The sequence below is a fragment of the Schistocerca serialis genome, chromosome 5 (assembly GCF_023864345.2).
Source record: "Schistocerca serialis cubense isolate TAMUIC-IGC-003099 chromosome 5, iqSchSeri2.2, whole genome shotgun sequence".
Lineage (NCBI taxonomy): Eukaryota > Metazoa > Arthropoda > Insecta > Orthoptera > Acrididae > Schistocerca > Schistocerca serialis.
The window spans coordinates 599,923,347-599,939,995 of NC_064642.1; the positions used below are offsets into that span (position 1 = coordinate 599,923,347).

The 16,649-nt window shown below is 46.2% G+C and overlaps 1 protein-coding gene across 1 annotated transcript in view; it reads left to right on the top strand.

Moving 5' to 3' along the window:
• Nucleotides 1-15,583, top strand: part of LOC126482125 (lutropin-choriogonadotropic hormone receptor-like) — a 367,911-nt gene extending 352,328 nt beyond the window's left edge. The window contains exon 16 of the mRNA XM_050106101.1: nucleotides 15,266-15,583. Coding sequence (XP_049962058.1) covers nucleotides 15,266-15,583 — 318 coding nt within the window. The remainder of the gene's footprint in view (nucleotides 1-15,265) is intronic.
• Nucleotides 15,584-16,649: the final 1,066 nt, after the last annotated feature.

The window sequence follows — 16,649 nt, forward strand, 5'->3', positions numbered from 1 at the left end:
CTCCTGCACATTTCAGTCGAAGTGTTCGTACGCTTCTCAACAACAGATACGGTGACCGATGGATTGGTAGAGGCGGACCAATTCCATGGCCTCCACGGTCTCCTGACCTCATCCCTCTTGACTTTCATTTATGGTGGCATTTGAAAGCTCGTGTCTACGCAACCCCGGTACCAAATGTAGAGACTCTTCGTGCTCGTATTGTGGACGGCTGTGATACTATACGCCATTCTCCAGGGCTGCATCAGCGATTCCATGCGACGGAGGGTGGATGCATGTATCCTCGCTAACGGAGGACATTTTGAACATTTCCTGCAACAAAGTGTTTGAAGTCATGCTGGTACGTTCTGTTGCTGTGTGTTTCCATTCCATGAATAATGTGATTTGAAGAGAAGTAATAAAATAAGCTCTAACATGGAAAGTAAGCGTTTCCGGACACATGTCCACATAACATATTTTCTTTCTTTGTGTGTGAGGAATGTTTCCTGAAAGTTTGGCCGTACCTTTTTGTAACACCCTGTACAGCGCGCTGTAACTATTCTGTGCATGCGTCGAAAACTTTGTGTGAGGTATTGAATGACGACCGGCTGCAAGCCCGAAATTTGTTTGAACATTCTTCACCTGTTGTATAACTTTTTATGCGACCTACACAACCCAACTACAGTCACTAGCCTCCCACGTGACTGTACGTCACACCATTGATACTCATTGACACTTGACAACTGTAACGTGTCGCCATCAGACTCTGGATGTAATATGATCGTATATCAACGACAAGGTACGGCTCATTACAGTAGTACAAGGTAAATGCATTCTTTGAATCTTGGATCCGCATTCTTTGAATCTTGGATCCGCACTTATGATCGCTCGACTTGAACCACTTCATGAGTAAAACACATCCGAGTATCAACCAGACTTTATCAGCCTAACTCAACAATTGATCAAATGAAGTATTATTGTTACACTAGCTGTAGATGTTGTGCTGTCAATGAGTTGTACTGTCCCACAATTCACCACATATTCTAAATGATCGATGGCTACTTCCAACCGTCTGCCTCTATGCAAGTTCTGCCGCGCAGAAAGTTAAGTCGGGACGTTACGATCTGTTCCTCGCTCTCCTTCAGTGTCCAAACCAGTTCTGGGGAGGACTCTTAAACTTCGCAATTAGTGGACGGCTATTAGCGAGCTTCGGTCGTTCGAGATCAGAGAGAGGTTGAGGTCCGATATGCCACTAGCTCCCTTGTCTCAGAGGTGCATGGGAGAAGTTACTTTGAGCACCAAATTTTCTGTGGCTCAAACTCTCTGTGGTTGTTCCTGCTAACTCTATGCCATCCGAAAACTTTAGAACTTTATTATGGAAAGATAGGGGACGTACTCCAATTTTGCTGCAATAATTTTGTTTGTTTACAACTAGTTTCATCCCTATGGGGTATTCTGAAGCGACAGGTTCTCAAGTGAGTTTGTGGCTCTGCGCAAAATAGAATTGAGGAGTCTTACTCATTCAATGCAATTAATTATTGACTTTGGACCCATAATCCTGTTTAGTATACATCTGGTGCTATTTCCGACTCATCCTTGCCCACCAACTCATCATCTGTTACTTCAGAATTTTATTTAGTGTAAAACACTGAGCTAAAATGTGATCGCTCTCAATGGGTTCGAAATTATTAATCCGTCATGTCTGCAACACTGACTCTCGTGTTGCGCTACCATCACTCTTATTTCTGGTTCTCTTATGTCGCAGCCAATACAAAAATGTTTTGGGAAATCTGATGTTAGATGTGACTTTCAGGTTAACAACACCCTAAAACTGCGAATAAAACAAACTGAAAATGACTTATGAAAAATTTGATGGCTCTGGAGTACACAGGATTGATTGCAGTACCTGTGACAAATATTTTATCCGTCAAATTGGCCGCTCATTTAACTTAAAGTTTAGAGAACATTCACAGCCACGGAACACAACAGCTTTGGGACAGCATTTATCTGAAGCTGGTCATTCTGTAGGGAACATTGAGAACAGTATGCGTGTTCTCCACAGAATGGAAAGAGGCCTCGCTTTTCATTTGTTAGAGGAGTTTGAAGTTTATACAGGAAAACGGAAAATACCCACACAGCTTCTTAACCGGCAGAGCGATTTCGTGCTCAATACCTGTATTGCTTTTCCTGAAATTGTTCAATCTGACAATCACTGAACGCCTCTCTTTTGTGTAGGTTGTTGATAGTTTCACTTAGTATAGAGAGCCTTACATATTTGCTTTGTTTCCTTACGTTGTCAGCATACCTCTAGTGTTTTCTTGTTCCTTCTCTGTTTACATAATATACTTCATGAACGAGATAATATTGTTAATGCACTGGTACGGAGTTTTATCATCCTTTTCTTGGAACGGCGTGCCGCAGGGTACAAGGGCCCTCTGTCGGTCACGTTTCCTCTAACCATTTCTGTGTGTGTGTGTGTGTGTGTGGTTTGAGGTTTTGGGGCGCTAAACAGCGGGGTCATCAGCGCCCAAACGCATAGAAACAGGAACACATGCAGTGAAGGGACGAAGACGGACAGCGAACAAGGAGAACGGCTAAAAGACACAGACATGACACAGTTCCAAATCCTCACATACAGAGGCAAAACTAGAGGAGAAGAAACGCACTAAAAAAGGAAAGGAAACACAAGGAAAGGAGAACAGCAATCGATGTGAAACAAGTAGGTAATCGTGACTGGTGGACCTCTTACCTAAGCCTGGGTGAGCCAGTCACCCAGCAGCACATTAAAATCCTCTCCCTAATATCCGAGGCAACAAATTGGACAGGACACAAAACCGTAAGACCTTAACCACAGTCGTTGCGTCGTCTTGTAAAATAGAGGGCAAATCCGGTGGCAAGGAAACCACCGCCCTCTGGTCAGAGAATAAATGACAGTCAAGTAAAATGTGGTGGACAGTTATCTGGACGCCACAAGCACTGCAGATTGGGGGGTCCTCCCGCCGGAGTAAAAAACCGTGCGTTAAGGGACTGAGCCCGATGCGGAGGCGAGTGAGGAGAACCTCATCCCGCCTGCATGACTGGTAGGACGTACGCCATGGCCGCGTGGTGGCCTTGACCAAACGCAGCTTATTTTCACCGACTGCCAGCCACTCCTCTTCCCATTGACGCATAACACGAAAACGCAAAAGGGAGGTAACAGCATGGAGGGGGACGGCACATTCAACAACGTGAGGGAGGGAACATGCATCTTTGGCAGCCACATCCGCCAGTTCGTTTCCCCTAATACCCACGTGCCCCGGCACCCAGCAGAAAGAAACCTCCTTCCCCTGCCGTTGCAGGTGGAGTAGGGCATCATGGATGTTCTGGACGACCGTTTCCGCTGGGTACAAGTGTTGCATAGTCTGAAGGGCACTCAGGGAGTCAGAACAGATGAGAAACTTAAGACTGGGAACACAACTCATCTGCTCCAATGCCCGCAAGATCGCAAACAATTCGGCATCAAAGATGGTAAACGCTGCAGGAAGCCGTAACTTGACGACTCGATCAGGGAAAACAACAGCACAACCAACAGAGTCCCCCTGTTTAGAGCCATCCGTAAATACTGGTACATGGTCGGCATGCTGGTTTAAAATATCGTAAAATAAGGAGGTAAAAACAAACGCAGGAGTGCAGCTCCTCAGGTACTCTGACAAGTCTAAAAGGACGCTGGGCCTCTGGAGCAACCAGGGAGGCAGGCGGGTAAAACCCTGGAGTTGGGGTGCCACACGCTCCACACCAAGGGACTCAAGCAAATGCTTGGCACGAATCCCAAAATGGTCTCGTTGCCCTTGGACGACTGGAAAAGAGACGTTCCATAGGCGGTCGGGCAACAGTAGGGTATGCAGGGGAGGTAGGACAGGCAAGGAATTGACACACCCGTCGCACCATGAGGAGTTTCCTCCGGATGGCGAGCGGCGGTTCCCCTGCCTCAGCACACAGGCTGGGGATGGGACTGGTACGGAAGGCACCAGTAGCCAGCCTGATACCCTCATGGTGTACTGCGTCAAGAATCTTCAGATACGAAGGCCTCGCTGACCCATACACAGTGCATCCATAGTCAAGACGCGACCGGACGAAAGCCCTATAAAACTGCAGCAGACGCGCCCGATCTGCTCCCCAGGACCGATGGCTCAGACACTTCAAAATATTCAGCGCCTTCAGGGCCCACACCTTGAGGTCTTTAAGGTGCGGCAACCACGACAACCTGGAATCAAAAGTGAGGCCCAGGAACCTCACAGTGTCTCTAAAAGGAAGAATGGTGTCCCTCAGACGCAATTCAGGGGAGGTAAAAGCACGTCGAGAACGATTAAAATGAACACACACACATTTGTCTGCAGAAAAGGTAAAACCCGTCTTCGCAGTCCATGCCTCTAATCGCTTTATCGTAAGCTGCAGCTGCCGACTAGCAGTGACAAGACCGGAGGAAGAGCAGAAAACAGCAAAATCGTCCACAAACAAGGAGCACTGGGCAGGACTCCGGATAGTGGACGTGATACTGTTAATGGCGACGGCAAAGAGGGTGACACTTAAAACGCTTCCCTGAGGAACACCATTCTCCTGCACATACAAATCAGATAGCACATTACCAACCCGATATCGAAAGAGGCGGCGGGAAAGAAAGGACCGAATGAAGATGGGGAGATGGCCACGAAAGCCCCACTGATGGAGTTGACTGAGGATAAGGCGGCGCCAAGTAGTGTCATACGCCTTATTAATATCAAAGAATACACCTAGACAATGCTGGTTACGTAGGAAGGCCTGCTGGATGGCCGCCTCAAGCAGGGTCAAGTTGTCTATAGTTGAACGACATCTCCGAAAGCCACACTGAGAGTGGCTAAGGAGCTGCCTGGTCTCGAGCAGCCAAACCAGGCGACGGTTGACCATGCGTTCCAATGTCTTCCCGACACAGCTCGTCAAAGCAATACTCCGATAACTACTGGGATGCGTTCCGTCCTTCCCCGGTTTGAGGAGGGGAACCAAAATCGCCTCCCTCCACGAGTCAGGGAACGTGCCGGATGACCATATCATATTAAAACAATTCAGGAGAACTTCCTTGGATGGCAGCAACAAGTGCCGCAGCATGCTGTACAGGATTTGATCATCACCTGGCGCAGTATCATGAGCCACAGGCAGCGCCGAATTCAGTTCCCACATTGTGAAGGTGCAGTTGTAGGGTTCAGAATTTGGAGACCGGAAGTCCAAGTGACCCCTCTCGACGGCAGTGCGGTAGCGGCAGAAATCTGGATCACAGTTAATAGTGGCAGTAGATTCGGCAAAATACATGGCCAGTGTCTGGGCAATGTCTCTCGGCGCCGTGAGTAGACAACCCTGATGCAGCAATGCCGTGACAGGTAGTTGGCTGCGTTTCCCGGAAATCCTCCTGATGGCTTCCCATACTTTTGTAGAACTAGTGGAGCGGGAGATGGAGTTCAGGAACGATTGCCATGACCGTCGTTTGCTCTCTTTAATCACTCGCCGCGCCTTGGCCCTTGCCACCCGAAAGGCCGCAAGATTGTCAGCTGAAGGACGGCACTTGAAATGACGCAGAGCTGCACGGCGGGCTCGGATGGCTGAGCGGCACTCAGTGGTCCACCAAGGGACAGGGCGCCTCTTGGGGTGACTTGAGGACCGTTGGATCGACAATTCAGCAGCATGGGAGATCATAGCTGTAACATGGTCGACCCATTCGTGGACGCTGGCACGGTGTTCCAAAACAGCTAAATGGCTGAAAAGTGTCCAGTCAGCTCTGCAGAGGTGCCACCTGGGCGGCACTGTTAATGCCACAGTCTCATCCAGGAGGCGAATCCAAAGGCGGAAGTGGTCACTAGAATGGAGGTCAGCGGCAACCTCCCACAGAGCAGAATCCGCGAGTGCTGGAGAGCAAAAGGAAAGGTCAATAGCTGACGACGACCCAGAAGCAGTACTGAAATGAGTGGGAGCACCAGAGTTGAGGATGCACAGTTCTTCGGATGCCATGAGGCTTTCCAGAGTACGACCCCTGGGTCGAGTAGTCGTAGAGCCCCATAAGACATTATGAGCATCGAAGTCCCCCACAAGGAGAAATGGGCGGGGGAGTTGGGTAATAAGGTCTGTGAGAGCCTCAGAGTCTATTGCATCCTGAGGCGGTAAGTAAACGGAACAAATTGTGAGCCTCCGCCCCACAAGAAAGTCAACTGCAACTGCTTGCAAGTCCGTAACGAGAGGGAGCTCAGATGAGTGGTGCATGTCATGGACAAAAACCGCAACACCACCCTTTGCCCTTTCCCCCATCAGATCATCTTTTCGATACATGGTATAGCCCCGTAAAGGAGGAGCATCAGTGGCCCGGAAATGTGTCTCTTGGAGACATAAGCACAAGGGGCGCTCTCGTACAAGGAGTTGTAATTCGGCCACATGCGTCCTGAACCCATTCAGGTTCCACTGTAATATGGGAGCCAGTGATCAGGGTGGCTGAAATTTCACCCTGCCCCTGTGCTTTGGAGGAGAGCCCATACTGGCCGGAGATTTATTCCTGGGGCGAGAAGATCGCCCCTGGTCGACATCAATGTCCATCAGCTCCAATGGCGACCGAAGGGAGATGTCAGATAGTACGATGGCATCATCATCGGACTGACCCTGACTAGTCTCCTCAGGTGGCAAAACCTTCACCTTCGGCGTCTTCGTCTTGGAGGGCTTAGAATGCAGAACCTTGTCAACAGTTGGAGCTTTACTCGCCTGGGCAGAAGGTGCCATATGGGGAGGGGCAGGAAGTACCCCAATGTCAGCAACCACGGCCTTGTCCGACGTTGTGGGGAGAGCTGCAGGTTGCAAAACAACCGCAGCAGCACAAGTGCACTGGCAAATGCAGGTATTAGTGCTGACACTAGCAACCTCCGTTTGTGTAGCAACAGTGGCCAACTGTAACGGTTTCTGCAGAGTGGAAGCGAAAGATGTTGTAAACACAGGAGGCTGCATGGCCTTAAAGAGCTTCTTGGCCTCACCATAGGGGATGCGCTTAGATGTTTTGATCTCCTGTATCTTCCGTTCCTCGAGATAGATGGGGCAGACCCGGCTCCAGACAGGGTGACTCCCAGAGCAATTCACGCACTTCACAGGCGATGAACAATCGGCTCCTTCATGGGCAGGCTGACCACATTTACCACAAGTGGCTATCCAATTGCACCCCAACGTAGTATGCCCAAAGCGCTGACATTTAAAACAGCGCATTGGGTTGGGGAAATATGGCCGTACTGGCAAACGTAAGAAACCCGCTTTAACATGCTCTGGGAGTCTCGGGCAATTGAACGTGAGAATAAACGAGTCGGATTTGACTAGGTCCCCATCGACTCGTTTCATAATATGCTGCACGTCGACAATACCTTCGTCAGCCCACTCAGATTTCAACTCGTCCTTGGGGATATCCACCAAGTCCCTACATGTCACAACACCCTTACTATAGTTCAAAGTGGAGTGGAGCTCGGTCTCGATAGCGTACTCTCCGAGACAGGTTGCTTTCCTAAGAGAAGTGACTTGACGGGAACTAGAAGTTTCAACTAACAGAGTCCCATTGTGCAGACGCTTCACAGATTTCAGTGTTCCTGCAATTCCCTCAAGACCCTTGTGGATGTAAAAGGGGGAAACTCTCTCAAAGCTACCTTCCTTCCGTTTGACAATCAAAAACACATTCTGGATATCAGCATGTGCTCTGTTACGACAGTCTGATAAGTCTCTAGTAACACCAGGCGCTGGAGGACTCGCAGCACGAAGTCGCTTTTTCGATTGGGTGTGTTTTCCTACCAGTGGCCCACCCAATCCACTGGTAGGGGGAAACGTAGAGGTCGAAGGGTCCATTGTGGTACCACGAGCAGCTAGGGAACTAAAGGTCCGCTCAGACAAAGCCCCGTGTGCCTGAGTAAGCCTTATACAACTGGGGCGCGGCAGGTGCCCCAGAGGTTGCCCGCTTGCGACTGTTCCGCCCCAACAGCCATGCATCTTATAGGCGCGCAGCACACCGTAAGATTGAGGGTTTTTTATAGAGGTTTACCTTCCTCGCAATCCAGGCGGTCAAGCCAAGATTACCATTCCCCGCAGCACACAACATTATACCGCCGCGCCATGCAGTGGTCGCTGAAGCATGTCCGGGGTTTACGGTGACAGGAGACTGGCGGCGCCGACCAGTCCCCAGCTCAGGACCCCGGGGTCGCCAAGCCCGTACTCAGCAAATGAATGCTGAGCCCCTGGGGGGCTAACCATTTCTCGCCCATGCGACAGTCTGGCGTTAGTGAGGGCGCTGATTATGTGCGACAGTCTGTTTTCTTTCATTGTGGCTTATTTAGCTATTTGGTTCAAATGGTTCAAATGGCTCTGAGCACTATGGGACTTAAATTCTGAGGTCATCAGTCCCCTAGAACTTAGAACTACTTAAACCTAACTAACATAAGGACATCACACACATCCATGCCCAAAGCAGGATTCGAACCTGCTACCGTAGCAGTCACGCTGTTCCAGACTGTAGCGCCTAGAACCGCTCGACCTCTCCGGCCGGCATTTACCTATTTGATTTACAGTTTTTATATTATTCTGTGCACTCTCAAAGCTGTTTATTATTTATGTCATTATCTATAATATTCGCACTTGAGCATATGTCAATTACTGTGTGTTAACTCTTCCGCATTTCAACAGTCTAACTTTTGTCGTGTTTTATTTCATCGCTTTTTATTACGGTAATACCTTTTACACCTTATAAGCCCGTTACAGACTTTACCGATTATATCCCCCTTTATTTTACGTTGTTCAATTAATCATTGAGGAAAATGCGTATGTCTGCAGTTGTGACATCTGGTGAATTTGCCACACACACATTTTGTGGCTACCGTATGGTAGTTTGTTTTGAACAGTAGTGCTGCTGACAAGATGACTCTTGCATATACTGTTATTTGTGTATATCTGACGACGCTGGTGCTGATTTTGTGTTTAACATTTGACGATGCCACTATAGCTCCAGTATATTAGAACATATTTCTATGAAACAGGTATGCCTCTTAAAGCGCAAAAATGCGCATATATGTCAGCAGTATGTTTCATTATGGTCTATTTTATTGTTTTAAGCTATAGACAATCAGCTAGTGTATTTAAGTTTTTTGTTATATTTTGCTGCAGATCTGAAAAATGTCATTATAGACCGAAACCGGTAGTCTGATGACAAAACATTTTTGACCATAGACGTAAAGTAAAGTAAATTTAATCTTATGCGGAAGACAGGATACATCTTGTCCGACGATCAGTGTCATAATGTGGCAACAGCAGTAGCCCTTTCGAGACAGGCCCTGAAAAGTTCCTTCGTGTGGTCCCAAAAGAATATAATCAATTTGTTGCGTTGTGATATATGTAGCAGTTTCTTTCGATGAGGGAATTTCGCATGTCTCCACTTCGTCCCCCTTTTCCTCTCAGCGTCTAAATGAAACAGTACATTTTCATTCCTCGTGAAAATTCCCGCCGGCCACGGTGGTCGAGCGGTTGTAGGCGCTTCAGTCCGGAACCGCGCGACCGCTACGGTCGCAGGTTCGAATCCTGCCTCAGGCATGGGTGTGTGTGTGATGTCCTTAGGTTAGTTAGGTTTAAGTAGTTCTAAGTTCTAGGGGACTGATGACCTCAGATGTTAAGTCCCATAGTGCTCAGAGCCATTTGAACCATTTTTCTTTAAATTCCCAGGAGAATCCCTCCTCGAAATTATGAAAAAAACTGTCATATCCACGTTCTTCTTATTGTTCATCACGTCGCTTTCAGTTCGTACCGAATGTGTCGAGCAAATGCTTTTTGTATCTCAGTTGTCTTGTGTTTAAACAGTTGTTTTACCTATTTGTCTAATCATCTGTTCTTATATGGTGAAGTCTCAGTCGATCTGGATAAGTTCCTCAGTGGCTGTTGCGTTTTCGTAGGTTTTGAAAGTTGACAGCCAGCCTGAAAGTGGTAGTTGCTTAGTTGATATCCGTTGCAGTTATTCCTTGTTTTGGCCCCTTTTTAACTTCAGCGGATTAATATGAATCGACACTGCTGAACTATCAATGGACAATGCGGAATCGATCACTGATCTTCGGCGAAGTAAGTTGTCACGTTAGTGATCCATAGTGGCTTACTTGAAATAATCAGAAGCAAAAATTACTTATACTGAAGCACCAATACATGTGTCTAAGCAATTTCATTTTCCCGGCGCCCACAATTACCACACTACGATGAACTGTGCGTTGTTTTTGTGAGATAATTTAGTAAATTAATCAGCAAAGAGTGTACATCAGGTAGACGCATATTAACTGCACCCAAGACGCTATCGCTCTGCCTGTTATCTACTGACAGCTTTCACAGTGTTTTCATGGAGTTTGTCTTCATCTTGTTGTAATCTTACCTACACATTTACCATTCCCTGCATCTTTTAGAATCTCTTTTACGTAACAAAATTCTGTAGAACATTTTAAATACTTTAGAGGTTTCTTCTCCATCATCTAACGTAAATCTGATCTCTACCCGATAACCTCTTATTAACAGTCATCGATTTAGGTTTATCTCGTAAACCCACATTTCGTCGTAGGAAGCTGTTTCATTCCAATGGACAATTCTTCTGATCTGCGTTTCCCTCCTCCTGAATATTTATGTCATCATTGTACCCCTATATTGATTCTCTTAAACATTTAATAGTATTCTGAAATTCCCATTCATTTCCTTCATTAATCTTGGTCATGCTGAGCATCACAACTGACGCTACTGTTAATGATTTATGAAAACCACCTCACCTCTATTATTAAACATTTATTGGGTTACCGCCGGTTTCGTTTGTAGAGCATCTTCAAATTGACGAGTTGTCATAAAGCAATGACGCAAATGGTCTAGTTGTCGTATGTGACGTTAAAGACCAAATACAAAAACAGTGATCATGAACATTCTACCTGCCGTCTGCCGGAAGTATGGCGAGCAGGCACGGCATACTGCGTACAGCGAACTCTACTGCATACACTTAAAATACTTTGAAAGGTTTACATTATGCACTGTGCAACGCCTTTCTCCCGCCAGGTGGTCGGAAAATGGTTATTATAACTGTTTTTGGATTTGGTCTTTAACATTACATACAACTTCTAGATCATTTGTGTCATGACTTTAGCACAGCTTGGCCACCTGAAAATGTTGTACAAATCAAACCGGTCGTAACGCAATAAATGTACAATAACACAGCCGAGGTCGTTTTGCACTAATCATTAACTTCCTTGCGTGTAGGTAGTTTTAACCGTTGAATATGCTGTTTGAAGGCCTCTTGGGCGTGTAGCCGGATTGAGTTATCCTTGTAGAACGAATTTCGACGGTGTAACGTGCCATCATCATCAGGTTATTCTTGCTGGCTGACATCCTGGTCCTGTGAGTGTGGTAGATACATCAGCCGCCTCCTTCCTCCACTGAGTTTGTGTATAGACTGCGCGGTGTGCTGGCCGCTGTGGTGGGAGTAACTGGCCCTGGGGATTCGACTTCCGGTCGTCTGTCTGCACTCCGCCTTCTTGTGCTCGTTGTTCAGTTTCCGTTGCGTTTGAAGAATTTTCAGTGCCGGAAACTACGCCTGACAAAGTTGAAATCCATTATCCTTGTCGACTAGATTCTCATGTAGCCGGATTTCGATAGCCTCCGTATGCGCAAAGTCCAAATAATGGGATGTGTTGTGCAGAATTTTTGTCTCCTTGTATTTCATTTTGTGGTTTGTTTCAAGGTAATGTTCAGGAAACGCTGACTGTGTATGCTACTGGAGATGGGTGTGACTCTTGTGTTTCGCACACATTTCCTTAATTGCGCTAATCGTTTATCCGGCAATGCACTCCCACCCTGGCATGACATCTAAAACATTACAGAGTTCCAGAGTCCTAGGTCGTCTTTACTGCCCTAAACGGAATTTAGTCTTTGACGGTACATACATTTGATATTTCGCCGTCGTAGAATTCTACCGAGTTTTGCAGATACATTCCCCACGTCTGGAATGCAGGTTATTTTTTCCGGTTGGTCTTCATCGGGTGTTGGCTGTGGTGTGGTCTTTTGCTTGAACTCGCGTCGAATTTGGCGGTCGTTAAATACTGTTTTCTGGAACACGTCGTTGAGGTGGTCCAGTTCCGGTTTTTAGGCTTTCTTCGTCAGAGGTCACACAAGCTGTTTGGACCGGTGTGTTTAGCAGTCCTCACCTTTGTGACGGGTGATAACAATTGGAGGTATGAAGCTACTAATCCGTGTGGCTTTTCTTCCGATAGACGCTGTGTCCCGATGTCTCGTCCGGTTTTCTCCGCGCCAGAACATCTAAGAACGGTAGCTGACCATCTTGCTCCACCTTCATGGTGAACTGAATTTGGTCGTGGATAGACTGCATGTGTTGCAAGAAAAGTTGTAGCTCACCTTTTTCGTGAAACCAAATGACGAACTCGTCGTCAACATTTCTGTAAATAACTCTCTGTTTTAATGGTGCTGAATCTACTACCTTTTCCGCAATGTCTTCCTAGTACATATTGGCAACCACAGGTCACAGAGGAATACCCTTAGCTACGCCATCTATCTGTTCGTAGTAATGTCTGTCAAAAAGAAAATATGTAGACGTGAGCACGCAATTGAAAAGTTTGTTGAATGAGGGCCCAAATTTCTTTCCGATAACTTCCAGCACGTCCTTGAGTGAAGCTTTGGTGAAAAGTGACACAAACGTCGAAACTGGCCAATCGTAGTATCCATAGGTATTGCACGAACTGAGCCGAGCTCTTGATCTCGTACCTACATTTTCCAACCAACGAAACTCAAATCTAACGTCAACTGTTTCGCGAGTTAGTATGTTAGCGCTCCTATTGTATACACTGTTGGACTGTGAAATGTGCCCTCTTTGTGCGTCTATAGAAGCCGATAGAGCTTAGGTGGTACGGCAGATCGTGGCCGAAGTTTCGTGGCTGCCTGTACTGTGAAAGTAGTTCCAGGAAGTTCAGTCGTCTTGAGCTGCATTCGGCTGGTAGGATCTGACATCATCATCTTGTAAACCACCACGTCTACGAGTTTGGACGTTTTCTCTTTGTAGTCTAATATTTCTATTAAAACGTTTATGTTGCCCTTATCCGTTCGGAGGACGACAATGTCTGGATCGTCACGCAGAGAACGCAGCGCGACTCGTTACTGTCTGGAGATGTTACGCCTCTGGGGTGCAGTCGGTGCGAGAGTGCGACACTCTTCCTGCCGTATTTCCTCTGCTCTACCGGGTTCTAAAGTGGAGGGAACTTGTCCCTCTCCGCTGATGATTTCTGTGACAGGTAGTGCTGTTGGTGTTGGGGCAATATTTAAGCCTTTGCCGGCCGTTGTGGCGCTTCAGTCCGGAACCGCGCTACCGCTACGGTCGCAGGTTCGAATCGACCTCGGGCATGGATGTATGTGATCTCATTAGGTTAGTTAGGTTTAAGTAGTTCTAAGTTCTAGGGAACTGACGACCTCAGATGTTTAGTTCCATAGTGCTCAGAGCCATTTGAACCATTTGTTTAAACCTTTCTCAAGTACAGACAACACAGCCTCGTCGATCGTTTTCCCTGTAAGATTCATGACGATTCGTCTAGCCTCGTCTTTTGGCTCTTTTGGTACTAGTCGCTTGAATTTTGAAGAATGTTTCTTAGATGAATTTCGCTGTGCCCCGTCTGCTTGCGTTATTATCCGAAAGTCCCACAAATATGTATACTGCGCGATTCTACCATCTGGCAGACACTGATAACGCTGTCTCACACGAGTATGCAAGATCTCATTGCCCATTACAGTAATCACTCAAGTTCCGATGCTGTTAGCGCATTTTATACAACAAATTACAAAGCAATCATTGAAAGATTACATGTATACTGTGCTTACACTATGCTATCACTATACTGCTTACTGCTATTGACGCTTATGGCAGCTAAATTATAATCTGTACTACTGGAATGAAAGCTACTGCATGGAAGAATGCTACTGTTTCCTCAGCCACTAAATATACCTGTTGTTAATGTGCTGTTGGTAGCTTAGTATCTATTTGATTGCAATAGCATTTTTCAAACAACATTATTACCGAAATCTATAAATATAGATTCCTGTTAATATAATGTTTCCTACCAGTTATGCGAATTAATTGTTAGTTTTTGAATCTAGGCATCCAGAAAATTTGTTGAAATATATATTTTTAATTTTGTTAAAGTGGTAAGCTATCCCAGTATCTTGCTTTGTGGTGGATAGCTGAATATCTTTCCACCAGATTATATCTCCGTTTTGTACCTATACAAGGAACCCAGGTTTACATAAAAATTATTTTCCTGTGTTCTATTGCGAAAGTGGAATTCACAGTTTGGGTGAAACTGACTTCTCTTGTCAGCAACCAAAAATCATTAGGAAGAAACTGTTTAGAGAGTTGAGTGGAAGAATTTGAAGATCCTTCGGAAGCCTTCTGCTTGACCTATGGTTACCTGCTTTCCACAATATTTTTAATGCCTGCTTCTGCTAAAGCAACGATCCATACACTTTAGGTCAATATCCTACGACAGAATTTCATAAAACAAGAGAAAGAAAAATGTGCGAAATGAGTCAATACTCTTATGTTGTGGTCATAAGGTTAGGAGATGTTCTAAGGGCAGAACATGTCGAACTGAATGTCTTTATTGGTTCATTTGTTGACCATTCTGTATTAACATGTTATTCAAATGGACTCCAAGGAATTTTACACGGTGTGTTGCATTCAGTATATGACCATCAGCTCCACTTCCGGTACTTAAAGGTCCTAATTACTTGTTTGAATTGCATAATATAATTTTTTGTAACATTGAGATTTAAATGTTTGATAGTTGTGAACCATTTGTAGGTATCATCTGAGAGTGGTATCATCAGTTTTCATTTAGATTTCACCCCCGATAAGTGTCGAATAATCCTTCAAAGTCATTGGAAGATAATTTATGTACGTCAAGAACAGTAGTGGACCCAATACTGAACCTTGTGGTCATGCTACATTCTCTCAGTTTAATGTCTGTGTCACAATCTGCCTTTGAGACCCAATTTTTTCTGCGTTGCTACCTACAGAAAAGTAGCGACAGCTCTATAAAGACTGATTTACGTGAAAAATTGTACATACATTCTGGAGACATGGAAAACTCAACTTTTATAATTTACACATATGAGAACTATGTAGTGATACATTGTCTTTATGCTGAGAACAGAAGAAGCTGTTATTAGTTGGCGCTGTGGGTGCTTAGCTGGGTATGGTGTGCAGGTGCTGCTGGTGTGCTTCTACCCACTGAACGCGTGCGCCAATCCTGTGCTGTATGCGCTGCTGTCACGGCAGTACCGGCGCGACCTGCTGCTGCTGCTCAGCCGGCACGGCCTGTGCGCGCAGCGGGCCGCCCGCTACAAGGGCGCCGCCGCTCCCACGCTCACCTCGGACGGCCCGGGCAAGGGTCTGTACGTCCAGCACCACCGTCACAACCAGCACTACCCCAACCACCTGCGGCTCGAGCTGCGATCGCCACCAAACAGGCGCTCCACCAGCGTCGACCAGCAGGCTGGAGAGAGCGCCAGCTCCTATCTGTAGGTGTTCTGGACAAGGGCCAGTACATGTAGCACCAGCAGCAACACCCCAGCCACAAACGGCTCAAGCTGCACTCCCCACCTACCAGGCCCCCACCACCACTGTCGAACTGCAGGCTTGTGACGGCAAGAATTTCCTGTAGGTGACCTGCCGAGGACCTGTAAGAGCTGCACCAACGCCACAGCTAACTCCACCCCAACTTCCTGCAGTTGAAAATACGTTCGCAACCCACCAGGCACTATGTCAGTAGCGAATACCTGAAGTGTGTAGGCAGTTGCTGTTGGTGTGCTGCTACCTACAAGATAAATCAATGGCTAAGCTTGGGGGTGGCATCAGTGAAACCAGGAAAAGGCTGCCTTTCTGATCTACCTGTCCAACCAGAGGCATAAAGATCAGCATGGTCAAGCCATTGTCGCTCAACAAATGCTCAGAAACACATGTACACAGCACCAAATTTCTCACAGTGGGATACTGTATACACCTGATACTGACACTTACCATCAAAGGTCCACTCAGTGACTTAGTTGCCCTGAAATGGTATTAAACCCATGTCAGATCTACTCTTACCACACCAGTCTGCTCTGCAGCATTACTCACCACTTGGCAATGGCTACCAATGGTGCCAGTTCCTGTGAGCAGCAAACGCATACAGACCTCAACAAGAACCTCCATCATGATTTACTGCATATCAAACACTGGACATTCATTTCCTCCACTTACTCTGCTGTATACAGATGCACGTTTGAGATGGATTATCAATGTTACTGTCCTTCTGTAAAACGAAGATGAAAACTATATTTTCTGAAACATTTCCCCAAATACTAAAAATGTAACGTAATAATTCTGTGCTTCCGATAGGAAGATGAATATCTTTGAAAAGGCACTGTGATGTTTTGAATGCTCTAGTAGTAGACTGATAATTGTCAACAGTCATTAGTTCCAAACAACGTACCATCACTACAAGGTCCTTCCTCATCTATCCTTAGCCTAATTGGCACTGATAAAGACTATTAATTATTAGTGCAGATCTTTGGCTTGTAATGCATCATCACATGGATCTTACTACACT